This window comes from Oreochromis aureus, linkage group 12, assembly GCF_013358895.1.
Source record: "Oreochromis aureus strain Israel breed Guangdong linkage group 12, ZZ_aureus, whole genome shotgun sequence".
Classification (NCBI taxonomy): Eukaryota; Metazoa; Chordata; class Actinopteri; order Cichliformes; family Cichlidae; genus Oreochromis; species Oreochromis aureus.
Window position 1 is genome coordinate 34698905 of NC_052953.1, and position 17776 is coordinate 34716680.

General features: G+C 38.2%; 1 protein-coding gene across 2 annotated transcripts in view; it reads right to left on the reverse strand.

The window, feature by feature from the left end:
* Positions 1 to 9159: 9159 nt before the first annotated feature.
* The window catches only part of LOC116316361 (TNF receptor-associated factor 2-like), a 24078-nt gene continuing 15461 nt past the window's right edge, over positions 9160 to 17776 (reverse strand). The window contains exons 7-11 of one of the 2 annotated variants that reach the window (XM_031734919.2): positions 17605 to 17776; positions 16228 to 16405; positions 15966 to 16114; positions 14770 to 14988; positions 9160 to 10640 (exon numbers count right to left, since the gene is read on the reverse strand). The exon at positions 17605 to 17776 is cut by the window's right edge and continues 311 nt beyond it. In XM_031734919.2, coding sequence (XP_031590779.1) covers positions 14770 to 14988; positions 15966 to 16114; positions 16228 to 16405; positions 17605 to 17776 — 718 coding nt within the window. In that variant the 3' untranslated portion in view covers positions 9160 to 10640. Of the gene's footprint in view, positions 10641 to 12361; positions 12512 to 14769; positions 14989 to 15965; positions 16115 to 16227; positions 16406 to 17604 lie in introns of those variants that run through there. The other variant, XM_031734918.2, reaches the window with a different exon arrangement.

Here is a 17776-nt window from a genome sequence, read left to right on the forward strand (position 1 = left end):
ACATGCTAAATTTTAGAAACTATAGGGTAGTACAATTGAAAGTAAGTCCTCAACATACTTGGGGGTGGGGGGTTGCCATAACTCTTTGCATATGGGTATCCGAAATGGGCAAAAATTCAATGAAAAGGGTGGAGATTAATCATAACCATAACCATAAATATCCTTAATGTTAGGAGTTTAATAAAAATTTGCCAGCTTAGAAGAACTCAGTCATGCCAACCCACAGCTAGGTTGGTGATTACCTGAAACGTTCCTAGTTTGCTGAAAAAGAGGTGAACCAACTTTTCCATCTCAGCTGGAAAAAAATGCTTTTGCTTATATAAGGTTCACTTCAAAGTAAGGGCAGATGGGGCTGCGTCTGAACGCAGCCCTGCTGCTCAGTAGGTAACTTTACTGTAGATGAAGAGCACAGCAGGAAGAAACTCTGAACGGCCGGCAGCATCTCCTGAATGCCATTTACTATTTCCACTGAGTAGTAAAACATCTGCTAGCCCAGAGAACACACAGAGTGGTGTGTGTTCTCAAGGGCCTCAAAAAGCAATAGCAATAAGTGATTGTCTGGCAAAGAAAGATCTAAAACAAACATAAGAATTGAGCACAGTACCTCTGCCAAGACAGACACCAAGGGGGATGAGATGAGATAGTAAAACTCAATATATATAGCCTCTACACCCCCCCACACCCAAAAAAGCAATGAAGTAATTGATGCACACTTCATAGCAGGTCTATGTAACATTATTGCTGGTCTCTGAATAAAAATGGCATTTTCTAGTATTTTTCCTCAATTTCGCAAAATATCACTCAATAGACAGACTACCAGTTTAGGATTGCACTTCTATAACATTGTCAAAAACTAACATCAGTTTTTCATTACATGTCTTGTGCAAAACCTAGTCATAGATTACCCAAAATTCAGTCCAGTCTGTGAGAGTTCAATCAGCTCAAATGCTTGGGAAAAAAAAATGCTAAACGGGATGAGCTAAATGATTTTATTTTTTATTTATATATTCCTTCATTACTTTTGCAGCCACTGAAAAACTCCTTTGCATCTGAAAAAATAATGCTAGTGACCAAAACAACCTAAGCCACCTCTCTTGTAAATTACCTATGCTCATAGACAATATAGCTAACATGAAGTCACACATTGGTTAATGAATTACTGCTTTGAAACTTCGAGGTGATCATTGTCTTAGTGTTTTGGAACCACATGTGATAAATAATAATGGATACTTTATTTATCCCTGTGGGGAAATTCCTCTCTGCATTTAACCCATTCACTCAGTGAAGCAGTGCGCAGCCACCAATCCAGCGACCGAGGAGCAGTGTGTAGGGACGGTACCTTGCTCAGGGGTACCTCAGGGGAGCAGTGGATTCAGTGGATTTGAACCCCCGACCTTCCGATCATGGGGCCACCACTCCACCTACTGAACTATCCCAGATGAAGCATGAGCTGAATGTGAAGCTAACTCAGTAAGTATACCATGGATAATCCCCCTTGGGAATGACCATAAGTTAAAAAAAGAAAAAGAAAAAAAGAAGGACAAATGAACAACTTTTTATTAATTATGACTCAAAATGAGTGAGGCTAAAGGTTGTTTCATCGTAGACTTCTATAGAATTAGAGATTGTTTTGCTTCCATGGCTATCGCCCCTTAGTGGACTTTAGAAAAAATGCATGCACGGCGCCACTTCATGTTTATCAGACTTAGACGTTACATCCATCTTTTGTAGTATCTATGGCTATACCACATCTGGTGTTTTCTGTCTGTAATGTAAGGAGGTCAATAAAAACAGGAAGGTGGCAAATTTACCAGACAGAGAGGGTTTGAATTATCAGATATCATAAACCTGGTATGAAAAGTAAGGAAATTTGTGTTTGGTCAAATATTTTTTGTTGTAAAATTGCTTATGTGCAATAAATCTTATATAAAAGCCTGTTTATTTCCCTATAACTGGTGCCATACTCGTAAGGAAAATACATTTGTGGGTTGAGCAGTAGAGTTGAGCTGCCAAACTTACCAAATCTTCTCTGCCAATCCCAAACAGCTTATTCTGACTGAGTCTTGTTCTGTGTCATTTATTGGAGGTGACTAGGTGTCTGAAGTCTGAAGAAATGAGACATATTGGCAATTATCAATGTATTCACTTAACAAACAGGGGGCTCAGTAACATGTGGAAGAACTATACACAGCCACAACAGCCTGGCACGTCACCTTTTAAAATAAATTTGCATTAGGTTAATGAACAGGCGACAATAATTTTTTTCAAAAGAACCAGGTACCATATGATCTCTCACTAATGAATGCATGCACTACAGAGTGTAGTCATAACTGACTAAATGACTACACCATGAGGAGCTGACGAATCTTCTCCAAATGTTACTCAGACCTCATTTGAGAAAAAATGTTACTTGAATCAACAAACAATGCAGTACAGTGAAGTATTGTAATTAACAGTATATTGTGCACAAAGCATTTTCTCCATTAATTTCAGTGGCCACATTTATGTGACTCCTGAAGTTGTTTCAAAACAATGAAAACAGTGTCATTTATTTATCTCCACAATTAATGTTAGTTATTTTAGAGATCAGATTACAACTCAAGCTCTCCTATCAGGTATATACTTGAGTGAGAAAAACATCTATATAAAAGTAGAAGGAACATGAAAGTACTCATTAACTTGAATTATTGTATCTTGCTGCAATTTGTGGCTGTAATTCTCCCTGCATGCAAGATGGAATCACATCCCCATCATCCTCAGTGGCCACCCGCAGTTTACATTTCAAATGGAGAACGGCAGCTTGTGAGCTCATGGCTGAAACATTAGAGTTCTGGTAAACCTCGTCATTTCAGGATTTAGAGAGAAAGCTGTGTTTAGAAACTAGAGACACAGAGGACCAAGGGGAAGTGGTCAAAATGATATCACTGATGGGAGCAAGCAAGTAAGGTGACCATGCCAGGGAGGTGACAGTGATGGAGGGCATAATGATGGGTGGATGGATGGATGGGAGACAACATTAATCATTCTCCTCACCAGCCACCAGTCTTTATATTTCCTCTTTCTAGAAATATACTCACACAGTGCAAAGCCAGTGCCGGTCTCAAGCATGGATAAATCTTTGCTAGATCATCAACACTGAGTTTTTTATATCAGACGTGTCAGGGCCCAGTGTGGTGTCCTCGGGATTCCCATATACTTGTTTGCCATTCACCTAGGGACCATTTTTGACCTGAGGACACCACAAGGGTTACTAACGACCACCTCTGGTCCTGTTGGCCAACAGAGTTTCAACAAAAACTGTGCTGCTGCTGGCCAAGGGAGAAAAGGCAGGAGTGAAGAGGTGAGTGTACAGACTTTAAATGTCGGGACTGTAACTGGTAAAGGGAGAGAGATGGTTGATTTGCAGATATATTGTGTGTGCTATTAACCAGGTGGGACAGAAGCAAAGCCAGGAGCATCGGATGTGGATTCAAACTGTTCTACCATGGTGTAGATAGGAAGCGAAATGAAGTATGGGCATTCTTATACAAGTACTTATATATAAGTATTTCTCAAGAGAACTCAACTAAAGTGTAACTAGTACTTACACCTGAACAGAAGAAAACAAGGCTACAGCGGGCTAAAGAGAAGCAATCACAGATGGTGGATGATGCGATGAAAGTGATACTTAGCGATGAATCACAAATCTGCAATGGTCAGGAAGACAATGCTGGAACTTTGTGTGGGGCCATTTCAGTGACACTCATTAAGATGACTGCCTGAGGAAAAACAGAAAAAGAGTTTTACTGTTAGCTGCCTCAAAAGTAAATGCACATTTTGGACAGCAGGTTTGGTGATAAAGTTATTTTTCTGGATCTTGCCCCAGAGTGTTTTTTCTTAAGGAAAGTCACATTAGTTCAGGGACATGGACAACAAACAGTCCAGATCTCGATACAGCCAAAGTTTTATGGTGAACATTTAAAAGAATAATAATTTGGTTTAATTTGTTTGTGTTATGTTTCATATAGCTATCAAACAGAATTGCTTAAGTGTCATATCTGTGATATGTTTATTCACTAGAGAGTAATCAAAAATGAAAGTTTTTTTGGAATTAGTAGAGAATATGGGATGTGATATTTGCAACCTATATGTGCAGGTAATTATTAGGTACCAGCAGTGTAGTGATCCACTGCATAAAATACACAACAAATGCTCTTTTCCTCAAATTTGTGCCCAGTGTTTCAGAAATATATTTTTTACCATTTATAAACTATATTTTATCTTTCCATTGAAAAAAAAACTGACCAGTCAACTGTGTCATTTCTAAATCTCAAGCCTTTAATTTTCCTATTTCTATTTTAACAGTGACACAGATGAGTTGATAACAAGCATGTACTCTGCACTGGCATAAGGATTTACAGCCAAGCATGCCTCTGGGTATAAAAAGGGAATTCTCTCTCTAGGATATCCCTCGTCCACATATTAGACCACATGCCCAGGCATTGCTCACTGACTGCAGAAGCATTATTTAGATCCTAATTGCATGTGCTCTGTGATTACAGACTCCCAGGCCACTCACACATAATACACAATAATACATAATAATAATCCTATGGTATGGCGCACATCAGGCTCTCCTTATTAACTATGAAGCCTAGACTGTATCCACTATTATCTTGTCCATTTTTAACGATTTTCCATTTGTAGTTCAAATTTTGAAATCAGAGATCAAAATGCACTTCAGGTTCTGTTATTTCATTTATACGATCTTTTTAATGGTTAAGAATAGTTGCTCGAAAGCACTGATGTTATAATGAAAAGCAGGATCATTGAGGTTAGACACAAAACTTTTTATATTTTTCCTAATGTGATGAATTCATCAAGATATGTGTAAAAAGACTATGTAGCCCTATGGCACACTAACCCTATGATGATTCACTAAATGATTAATACGACCCTGTGATTCAGTAGCTTATAGAACCACCTTTATGAGCAATAACTTGAAGTAATCATTATCTATGACTTCATCACTCGTTCACATCATTGTGGAGGAATTTTGGCCCAGTACTCTTTACAGTGCTGCTTCAGTTTATTGATGTTTTTGGAAATAAGCTTATGCACAACTCCCAGAACGGCATTTCATTCTCTTGTAGATTTACTGATGTGCGTGACATCACTGTCATGTCGCATTACCTAATTTTGGCCAGACTTTAGCTGTCAGACAGATGGCCTCACATTTGACTCTAAAATGTTGTGGTTGTTTTAGTATTTTTGTGTTAGTGGTAAACACTAAAACATCCTGTTTTATTGTTTTAGTTTACTTTGGTTTCAGTTATTTATAATAACCTTCAAACATTCCAAATATATAAACCATGTAACATATTTGTTTAAGTATGTCACTCCATCCATGCTCCCTGAAACAGAATGATTTACTGTTTGATCTTCAATCATGCACACAGGAGGAGCCTGTGAGAGAAAGTCCCTGAGAGCTTTACCAGATGTGTGAAAGACCTTATGCTTGCATTTGTTCCAGGGGATCAGCTAACAGCCACTGAGGGTGAAGTAACAAGGAGCCTGTGTGGCATATCAGTTACCACATGATGTTAGAGCTCAAACCTCTTGGATGAGATAAAGATCCACTCTAGTCATTACGTGTGTTTTTTGAACTTCCCACTGAATGATCAGCAGTAAAATAAAGATGGAGACTCCCTCCTTTTTCTACTCAAGTGCTACCACAGCTTCCAGCAGATCCCTGACACACTGTTATCACATGGACTGTTAATCCATCGGCCTGAGTTGTTAGGACCAGAAGGTCCACTTTTCTGATTGTGCAAGTCCTAGCAGCACTTGTCTTGATGTCACATAACTTGGGACACTTTCAGAAATTTAGACACCAGTAATATGATAAGTCACGTAGAAATATAAAGTACATGACTTCATCAGTGGCATCACCAACATCCTGTGCAATAAGAGGATCCCCGAACACTTTAAAGCTAAGATCTACAAGACAGTCACACAGCCGGTGGCCCTGTATGGAGCTGAATGATGGCCAGCCACCAAGAAGCACGAGCAGATCCTCAACGTCATGGAGATGAAGATGCTCAGGTGGATGGTACGCTTAACCCACCTTGATCGTGTAAAGAACCAAGATGTTTGAAAACGTTGCGCTTACGTCATGCGCAGTGAGAATTTGGTATCAAGAAAAGCCCTCCATCTCAATGCTGGAGGCCGCCGACCACAAGGATGAGTGAAGAAGCGGTGGATGGACGCAATCGCCGAAGACATGCGCACAGTGAATCTCGCCCCAGAGGACGCCCAAGACCAATTCAAATAGAGAAGACAGAGCCATGCAGCAGACCACATGCTGGGAAGACGCTAGGAAAGAGCGTCAATCTTTTAAGTTTGTGCCAAGTGCCTAATATTACACCCGGCGTTCTGACCCACTGGGGTATGGGCACAGTGTGTCTGTCTTCTGTCCATTGGCACATGTGGGGTGGGGATTTAGATTGTTCTAGGGTAGCTCGTTGTTTTCTTTGAGCTGTTCCTGAGTAATTTTTGTGGTGGGACAGGATGGCATTGCCGGGCTGGGGGAGCCCACTGCTGTTGGAACATGTCACACACAGAGTCTAGGTCTGAGCAACAGTCTGAGCTGTAGGCAAAATATAAGCTCCAGTGAGAATTTTAAAATAGAATTTATTAGACAAAACACTATCATCAAAGGGAAACAGCTATGGTATCTGATGCATAAAAGTTAAGGAGGAAGACAATCCAAGATCTCTTGCAGAAGGGACAAATCATACAGTTGGAACACAGGGTCAGCTGTGCCACAGGCTTACTACACTCTCAAGCTTGGATCAGCAGCAAGTCCTGGTCAGCACAAAGAAACAGGAAAACACAAGTACTCAGCTGAATCTTGGTTGTACAACTCATAAAACCACAAAATATTTTCTTCTATAAAAATACAGTTTTTACCCTGAATCTGTGCTATAGAACTTACCTGCACAAAGATCTAGGAAATGTCAGCAGTGGTTGTACCGTTACAGTTGCTCACAGTAATTGTGAAACACACACACAAAACCACTCCCAAATAAGTGGCAGTTTCCCACAGAAAATATGGAGGTGACTTAGTGTACAGGTGATATCAGTCTACTGTGATAGGGGACTACAGGTTTTCCCAGCACAATGCTGCATTGTAACAAGGTGATCAATGCATTTCACTACAGTCATTTATCAAGTGGTTATAGGTGCAACTGATGATTGGAATGTGGCTGCATACATTCTCATGTGTGTAATTGAAACTTATAGTTAATTAACTTGTCGAGTGTGTGTGATTTTTTTCACCCTGAGGCAGACTTGTGTACAGTCAATAATGGTTGGTCTCGTAACATGAAGTCAGGTTGCTTCTCTCCTCCCATAAGTTTTGGCCAGAATTGATTTGTTTTCTCTTCTGAGCAACTGCATACAGCATCTGTGTTTCCAGAACATTTTCTACCATTGCAAGAAAGCTGAAAGCAGAGAGAGAAATAAAAAAGAGATATAGGTGTATGGATTCCCATGCTCCAAAGGTTAACAAAGGTTGTGTGTATTATTTATTACAAATAAGAACTTTTTCCAGAACTTTTCTGGTGGAAAAACACTAAGTCATGATAATTAGAAAGATAGTATACCTTGTTATGTTACCATTGACATCAGTAGTTTAAATCTGATATTTAAAAAAATACACTAAATGTCTCTGTTTTTATATTAGATTTTTATATATTTTTTATAGTCTGGGTAGTTACATAAAATTGGGACATCATTTTGACAGGAAGATAAACTTGTGTTTTCTTCAGTCTTATTAATTTACACCCATATTGAAGAAGAGGATATAATGGCAAGTACTGTTAGTCGAATGTGTTTCATCATAAGATATTCAGTACATTGTTTGATCTTTATGCTTACTTCTAAAAGGTGAAGAAAGCATTAGCATTACAACATAGAAAAGCAGTAAATTTAATTCAGTTTTATTAAATACAGCCAAATCACAACAACAGTCACCTGTAAATACCCCACAGTAACACAGAGAGTTACAGTACAAACACCAACCCTTTTGCCTGAACCTTGCAATCTTCATCTCTGATCATCTTATTTTGATGTACATTTTTGAGTAACGTTCAGTTGTGTTCCTCCTTCACTTTTTCTTACTCAAGTTAGTTTTGTGGACATCTGTTGGCAGCTGTATAGCTGCTTCCAACATTTACACAGACTGTCCGCTTCCTTCATGATCAGGGTCATGGCCATTGGTTTGCTTTCAGAGAGCAATCGTCATAGAAGATGGCTTACTGCCTAGCAGGGGAGCATCTAAATGATTTTCTGCATCTGAGGACATCTAGAGCCTTTGTTTTTAGGTGTTGGCTATAACCATGTTTAACTTACAGAAATATGTTAACTCAGATCAGCTAGTCCAGTTTGAAAGTGACGGTTGAGGTAAGGGAAAGTTTGGAAAGTAAGCACTTTATTTCTGGTCAGTTGTTTCTACTGTATGTACAGTTCCTGAAAAGAGATACCCTTTGTGACTCCAGCTAACAATGATACTGAACTCTGTTTGAAAACAGTAACTTATTGATTAGAACCAAATACATGAAAAAATGGCCTCTTGGACTTATATCAGTGTAAGAAATATATAAGATGGCAGAATGCATCTTTTCAGAAAAATTCATATGTGTTAACATTTTAGTTTGACTGCATCCGAAAGTGGAATACAGTATAAATTCTAGGCAGGTGATCAAGATGTTTTGGTTACACTTTGGGGGAACTGTGTGGTTGCCCACATTTATTTACAGTCTATACCTTTTTATGCCTACTCAGTATCATATTGAGTCATTAAATGTATATATTTTAAAATAAACTATTTTATAGGTTTGCAAAACTCTCTTTAAACCCTCTATAAATGTTATTTCTAAAAAAGAAAAGCAGTTACTGTTAAATTTTAATGTGATTGATTATTTATCAGCATAAATGCCATTTGTTTTCAGTCCATCACGTAACATTACTATGATCCATGAATTTGGCCTACCCTCTGAAAGGACACAATACTGTATGTGCATGTGTTTGCATTGAGCGCCCTCATGTGGTAGAAATGAATTCAAGGCCATTGATGAGTGTGAACAAATTGAGAGACATGGCAGTTCTTTGCATAGAGGGCATCTTAAAACCTTTAATAAGTCAAAATTAAATACAAATATGGAACAAATTTCCTGTAGTACAAAGAGTTTACTAACACATGACTTACTATCCACAGAATGTAGCAGAGAGAACAACAAGTAAGACTGCAGTTTGATGCCATTGCTACAGATGAAAGCTCGTCATCTTAATCTCAACATGGGCTTCAGATCCACGAAGAGAGAAACAGATATGTAAATAATTTAAACCAACCTGGTTTAGTTTGTCAGCTCTGAAGTGTTATTTGAAGTACACACATCACATCGACATAGTGTTTATTCTGTTGCAATAACAGTGAGGCAGTGTGGCATTTCCTACAAGTCAGTATCGCTGATACAGCATAACATCAATCTGCTCAAATGTCACTTTGTTCCCCAGCCTGTGAAGGTTTCTTTTTTACTTTTTTTTTTCTCTATTAAACAGTTCAAGCTAGAAGCTGGACCAAAACTGGACATGTCTATGTATGTATGCATGTGACATTTAGGAGATGGAAAGGAAATGTGAAGCCCTTTTGTTAAGAAGAAATCTGAAGTCCTGGCTCACATCAGGTCGCACATTTTGTAAAATTAAATATGAATGTCCGCATAGTGCTTGCAAGGCTGCATCTATGAGCTCCGATCAGCGCACACTGGAGGGTCACACAAATGTAGCAGCTAATTCATTTGAGGCTGCAGTTACACATGCAAAATGTAATCTACATAATGTGCAACAATACCAATGTATTCTAAAGAGAATAACAGAGAAAATATGTTTCTGAAATAACCAGAAAGCAAAAAAAGCTGCTGAGGTCAGACCGCAGCTGCATCTTGTCACCATCAGCTAACGCATGCTTTTAAACTGTCTCAACATATAACTTCTTCAATAAATAAAATCTATGTTTTATTTAGATATGGTTAACTCACACATACTTCAAACTTGAGCACAGCATCAAAATTAGATCACACACACTCATATGTTTTATACTATATCAAGAAATCATAAAAAAATAAAATGCTGGTCTACAATATGAACCAGTGATACATGTATTTTTTTTTTCCTACTGACACATCTCATGCACAGAGAGGTATCAGTGTCCTTTGACAGGTTTAAAAACATGCCGATGTGTTTAGGTGCAGATGTCAAAAGCCGCAAGTTACAATGCGCTGACCTCATTTTCAATTAAAGATAACATCTAACATTCACTAGTTTATGTATGTAAAGAGAAACATTCTTAAGTCATTTAAGTTTTATCACATCTCTTAAAGGGGCCACGTAAAGGAAGGTCAAAAAATGCTGAATTAAAAGTAAATAAATAAATATACCGCACAAATCAAAAGCATCATATTGTGAGTTTGAACTCACAGAAAAGCACATTCTTATCCTAATGGGATCGTGAAAAAAAACAACAACAACAACAACAACAAAAAACACTACAGGTACAGGCACTTCTTTTTTCTGTAAAAAAGTAGGTCAGTTCAAACCTGTGAAGAAAGCCAAAAATAGGATAATATTACAACAACATTAACAATTTCCTCTTTTAATATCTCAACTCTGATTCCAACCCAAGATTTTCGTATCTCAGCTCCAGCCTCCACACGCCTGTGTCTGAGAACAAAGGTTACACCCATATGGAAATACAGCAATCTTGAAGTTTTCTGCATCTAATAACATCGCAGCATGAAGATTAAATCATTTAAGCTAAATAATATCAATTAAACGCTACTGTTTGTAACTTAAAGTAGCCTGTGAGACAATGAGGCCCTCTGTGACAAAAGAACTAGACGGTGAGACTCGAAGAAACACAAAATGACTACAAGCAGTGTGTCCATGTGTCCATGTACTCATCACATCTCAGTGCATGACTGTTTTATGTATGTCTGTGTACTCTTGTCTCTCTTTGAGGTCGTTTTTTTTTGTCTCTGTACACATTTTAAATTCCCCTGTGGGAATTTTCCATCACTGAAATTATTTTTCATATCTCACTGTCGTTGTACTTGGTATTTAAGTTTGTCCTGTCTTTTTTGTCTTTTTGACATTGCTTTGAAATGGTTTTCAATTTCTTCTGTAGTTATTTTACATCTATTTATGTTTTACATTATTTGTGGAGTCATTTGGTCTTTGTAGTTTTTTTGCATCTCTCTGTGTCTTTGAAGTCGTCTGAATCTCATTTTATTCATTCAACATATCTGTTTGTTCTGGGGCTTCTTGTGGGGACAGTTATTTTCTTTTTGTGGACATTTTTTATCTTTAAAATTGCTTTGCATCAGCTGAAGAGATGGCTCTTTGAAGTTGTTCTGCATATCTTTGTCTCTCTTTGTAATCATTAGGTCTGTTTTTAGTTATTCTGCATAGTCAGATCGTTTTAAATCTTCCTGCAAATATCTCTCTCTTGAAATTATGTTGATGATAGGTGATATCATTTTGTAGCCATTGGTCTTCAGGATTTTTCTTTGTAGGTCTTGTTTTGGAATAGTAATCCATCTCCCTGAATCTGTTTATTCTGCATCATTTTCTCTGCACATCTTTGTAATCCTTTAGTCTTTGTTGTTTGATCTTTGTAGCTATTTACTCTCTTCAAAATAGATTTGCATCTTTCTGTAGTTGTCGCTTTAAATCATTTTAAATCTCTTTGTAGACATTCTCTTGATTTAGCTACCTATGGTCATTTTCCTCAACTTGTGGTTTTGAATCACTTTGTAGTTATTTTATTAGTCTGTGTCCTTGTAGTTATTTTCTCACTTTGCATCACTGTATTCATGTTTCAGTGTAGTTTTGTTCTGACTTTGTGTTTCTTTGATGACACTTGATGTACTTTCTGTACTGTTCATAGAGAAAATCATGTTACCCACTAACTGGTAGTGGGCACATTTCCTTTCAGTGTCACCAGTTTCAGTGATTTGTCTCATCCCAACTCAGGAGCTTTTGAGAGTTTAACAAGGAAAGTGTCCCAAGTATCACATGGACGAACTATCACAATATTAAAACCACTGACAGGGGAAGTGAAAAACATTAATCATTTCTTTACAATGTAATGTTCAGCTAGAAAAAAACGTCCCAGTGGCTGTGGATGCTACTTTAACATGTACTAACCAAAAGAACAATGTTACAAACCAAGCAATCAACATCAACTGAATTAGCTAGAACAAATATTTTGAAAAAGACAGATTACTATCAAAAGATACTTATAGACTTTTTTAGAACCTGTATGCAAATATATCTTTATTTTTAATAAAATATGTTGCATTTCCATTTGGGCAAATCAGCTCAACGACCATCTCTGTTACTGTTTTGTGGGCAAACAGCACACTGCTGGAAGCTACTGTATCTTCCACAGATCCAACATAACCTAACCCTGCAAATAACAAAAGAAATGGAACAGTGCACACATGAACACAGACACTCACAGACTGAACGTTCGAGTGAAATACTGCATTCAGAATTCATGGAATTCAAGCAATGCCCACCACCACAAATGATTATCAGTGAACACAGGAGTCTGAGTTGGAGGCACAGAATGGGGAAAAAAAAAAAAAAAAAAAGCAAACCAGTTTGAAATTCTACTGCACTACAAATTGTGTGCACAGCTGTGCAATATTCTGTAGGCTACATGGGTGTCACACTGTTATAGTTCGTTTAACAGTGTGACAAACGTGACTGTAAAGAAAAAAAAAATACCAGCTTACCGAATGTTAGGCAATAAACTCAATAAAGAGCCTAGACCTTGCAATGTCTGTAAGCCATTCAATATACAAAGCTACGGTGTCACTGGTCTAAGGTTCAATATTTTCAGTCATTTAGGAAAGGTTTTGGTGTTGCAAATTTAAGCTAAATGCTTCAAATAAGCTAACAAATTAGCATTAGTTTCAACATAAGCACTATAGTGGACAGTTTGTTTTTTTCTTTTTATAGCTGCTCTACCAGAATTTTTATATTAATGATTGGCCACGAAACTGCATGTCATATAAAACAGCTCGATTACACAGTTTTAATTCAGTCACACCACTCTGATTCAGCCTGTTCCCAGCAGCAGGCAGCTGTTTTCGCTGCCAAACCTACTGTCTGAACACAAATTAAGCTAACAAGATAGTTGTTAGCTCGTTTAGCTAGCTAGCTAACGAGCCACAAAAACCTTTTTAAGAGTTGGTGGAGACAAAAACAGTACTAAGGAAATAAAAATTATTTTTACCACATCACCAAGTTGTCAGACACTTGTCTGGAAACTTAAATAAAACATTATCAGCTAAACGAATCTTCTGTTAAATCTTTTAAGGATTGCCAATAATATTAGATTTTTAAGGAGTTTGTAAATCATTTGATGGACTTATAATAATAAGCATGCTAGCTATTCCCTATTATTTTGTCATTAGGATAGCACAGTTGTTTCAAAACACTGGTCACACTTTTGCGAGAAACTTAAGTTTATCAGACCCATGTAGAGTACAAGAAGCCATAGCAATGACATTATTATAGTTGTCTAGTCACATTATTATAATTGTACATAGGTCCTGGAATGTTTTTATCTGTTAAAATGCAGATTGAGGGACTTCTTGGGGGAGGGAAAATAACACGTTATCAGTCAAATACCAGTATGGATGTTATTTTCACTTTGGTAGGTATTTGCAATTTTGTCAAACACAAACTCAGTTCGATTGGTAAGATAAGAATGGCTACACAAGTTTTTGGCCAGTGACAAGTGGCCCAAAAGAACTTGCTCTGGTCTTGCATATTGCCACCAATAAAATCATACCAAATTCAAAAGAACCAAATAAATGTCAAAAGGCAAATCCCAATTTCTGGTGATACAAAATCCTGTTGACTTAGGCTACATTCACACTGCAGGCGAAAGCGCATCAAATCCGATTTTTTTGACCCTATGCGACCCATATCCGATCATGGTATGACAGTGTGAACGGCACAAATCCGATATTTTCAAATCCGATCTGGGTCACTTTCATATGTGGTACTGAATCCGATACATATCCGATGTTTTAGAAAGCGACTGCTGTTTGAACGGTCATGTCGCATTAAATCCGTCTTTTACGTCACTGACACAAGACGGACGCCAATTATCAGCGCCGGAGAAGCGCCCGAGAAGACATCGCGAACGCTTCCTGGCCATCCAGTGTAGATGTTAGTGAAACTGTTGGGAAGACAACGTGAACATTTTATTTGTACTGTATAATCGGCGGATTCTGACAGAAATCTGCAACTATCCTTTGAAGCACCGCTCCTCTCTAAAACAGCAATGAGGATAATTTTTAGGTTATTTACATTATTATGTAAATAACAAAATAACTTAAAGCAAAAATTGGGAAACGTAAAGTCCGAAGTCTTTATATTAAGGGCCATCAGTCAAACAATACTGTTTGGTCTGGGTCTAAACAGAGCGCGTTGTGTGTGACGTCTTCTTTTGCGCATGCGGGCCGCTTTGAGCGTTCACACTAGAGCACGTTTGCTGTCGCATTTTATTTGTAGTGTGAACAAGCAGACAAAAAAATCGGATTTGATCAAAAAATCGGAATTGAGCATTACGACCTGCAGTGTGAACGTAGCCTTAAACAGGTTAGTAGCAACAAAAGGCAGAGTTGGATTTATGCCCTCATCTTTTACCTAAAGGCCTGTTAGGTCTACAATGGCTTTGATGAAAATGGTGTCATCACGTATATAGGAGTTTTTAGAGTCCAGCTTTGAGAGCGGACAGAAGAGCGGACAACCACTGGCGATGTTCATATCGCTGACAGGCCTCTGGAAGGATGAGGATGAAATGTCAGGCCTGAAGGCATCAATTATGTGCTCCCTGTTGTTCTGGTCGAGCAGCATGAGGGTGACCTGTGCAGACGTTAGGAGTGCAGAAGTGTAATTACTCTCACAAGAAAAAACAATGACGTTGTTCAAGTAGATTCATGTATAAAAGCCCACCACTTACTGCCCAATCATTTCTCTGGAAAGCTGCCTTGACCTCAGCCATAGACATTAAGAATGTAGGTTTTAAAGACCTTGTTCCTTTCATTAACAAGTTCTAATAAGTTCAAATTCTCAGAATGCAATTTCTGATTAAAGATTTTTAATGTGCGTTTACAGCAAACGTGAACCAAAGTTTTGCCTTCTGTAACTCATGCAAATACACTTGCTCTAATGTTTTTGGAAATACTTGGTCACAACAGCCAGTGGGAAGACATCCAACAATGTAAATTAAGTTACAGTACACATTTTTAGAGCTCTTAATAAAAAGACTAGTTGAATCATACAGCACAAGATGGCCACAATAACCATATCTTGCTTTTGTATGCCAGTGCCATCAGGAACACAGATTCCATTTCCTTTGTCCGGTGCAAATTTGTCGCTTTGCGTCTAATTTGTATTTGCATTTGTATCTGATTTGCTTTTTGCTAGCCGATGTTGCCTCATTCAAAACTGACAATGATCACTTCCACCAGTGCAGAGGCCAGCCTTTTGTCTTGGCAGAGATGGGGCATGTTTGACCATAAAATTGCAGAAAAATTTTTTTTGGTAACTTTGGACCTCTGCCTCAGATTTCTGGATTAATGTGGAAGAACAATCAATGGATCGGTTCTAATTTAATCTTTGCATTTTCTGCTAATCTTCACAGATACAGAATATTTAATCCTGAAGAAATAAAGTTTAATTACATGATTCCTGTTTAAGTACTTATGGGACTGAAAATCTGATAATGTTTGACTTCATATTTATGTATAACTATAAAATCTCAACTTTCGCCTGTAACTAATGTTGTATGAAACACATGCAGGATTTCATACATGCAACATGAATGATAAAGCTCTCACCTTTTGATTAAAAGGCCACTTGAGGAGTGCATCACTGTGTCCTCTCATCACCACAAAGAACAAAGACAGGTGGGTGCCTCGCCCCGTCCCATCACCATTCAGGTAGATCCGCAAGCACATCTTGTAGCCATATTTACTGGTATAAAAGGCTGGAAATTATTAACATCAAACATTAAATAATAACACTAATAATCAAGTGTCATGTTACTTCCATCAGGAAGTGGAAATCCTTAATCAGGAATTCATCATGTAATGTGGTTACCAGGAGAGAACATAGCAGGGGCCCGGCCAGCCACAGCATCCTGCCTCTTCTTGGTGAAATCAGAGATCTTCCAGACAAATATGCCATCATAAGTGGCTGCGGACATTTCTCTCATTTTCCCCTCCATCTCCACAATGGACAGGTCCCTCAGGCTCACCGTCCTCTCTAGCTGACGAACCTGCAGCACAACACACAAATGTGACGTTTTTAATTTAGCTCAATATGACACCTTTGAAGAAGTAAAAGTAAAACAACATTAGGTATGAGGAAAAAGCAGCAATAAAAAAATTCAAAAGCAAATATAAAATAACTAAAATAAATGAAAATAATCACAACACAGAAATAAATCAAAGTGAAGGCACATAAAAAGCCAATCTGATCTTGTCGGGAAGAATGTTTCAAAGAATTGGCAGCCTAATTGAAAAAGTCTGATCTGGTTATGAGTCAAGACTGTGGAATGACCGGTTGAGTCCTGGCTCAGGACCTCAAGTTAAGACCAAGGCCACACGGTGTCAGGAAATCTTAGATATGCAGTGCAAGCCCAGAGTCAAAAATCATTTGTAAAATGAACAGGAGTTATTCTTCCCTTGACTTGGTTTTGTTTAGTCTGGCTAATGGTGATGAAGGCATGATGATTTGGGCTTGCTTTGCAGCCACAGGACCTTGTAGTTATTGAATCAACTGCAAACTCCTCGGCATACAAAAAGTGTTTTAGAGTCAAAATGTCCAGCAGCATTTGTCCAGCAGCATTTGTCTAGCAGTTAAAGCTTGGCTGAAACTGGGTCATATAACAATGGTGCCAAGCAAATCTACAACAGAATTGGACAAAAACAAAGGAATCAAGGCACTGTCATGCCCAGTCCAAACTCCAATCCAACTGCAGAACCATAAGAGCCTTACATAAACAAATAACTGCAAATCTGAATGAACTGAAGTAGTAATTAAAGAATCATGTGACAGATGTGCAGAGTCACAAAAAGATGACTTCAAGTTTTTGTTACTAAAGGTGGTTCTACAACCTATTAAATAATGGAATGTACTCAAGGTTTTCACGGGAGTCTATACAGTCTTGTGATTTGTTTTTTTTTTTTTTTTTTTTTTTTTTTTTTAAATCGCTTGACCGATCAGAAACGACCTGGCCATGGTTAATGAATTGTTTTAAAGTGCTAACTAATGATAACAGGGTACAGGCATTTCAGAGAGACGGAAGACTCATCAATGAGTTTGGCCGCTGAGGCATCCTAATGACTTGTACTGTGGACTGCAAAGGGCAGGAAATAGGCCACAGTGAAAATCTTTACAAAAGATAATGTTTACTCTCTGGTAAAGTCAAGGGATGCATCGAGGATGTTTACAGGTCATGTGTCATTTTAACACCTTATTATTGAGGATTTCAATCTTGTCCTGATCCAGTCTGTGTTGGCGGTTGTAGGCCTCCATGGTGGTGCAGGAGCGCTCCATCTCGCGGTTGAGGACGCAGACAATGTTTTCGAAAGTGCTCACTTTGAGCTCCAGCTCCTGGCAGCGCCGGCTTAGCTCAGCCACTTTG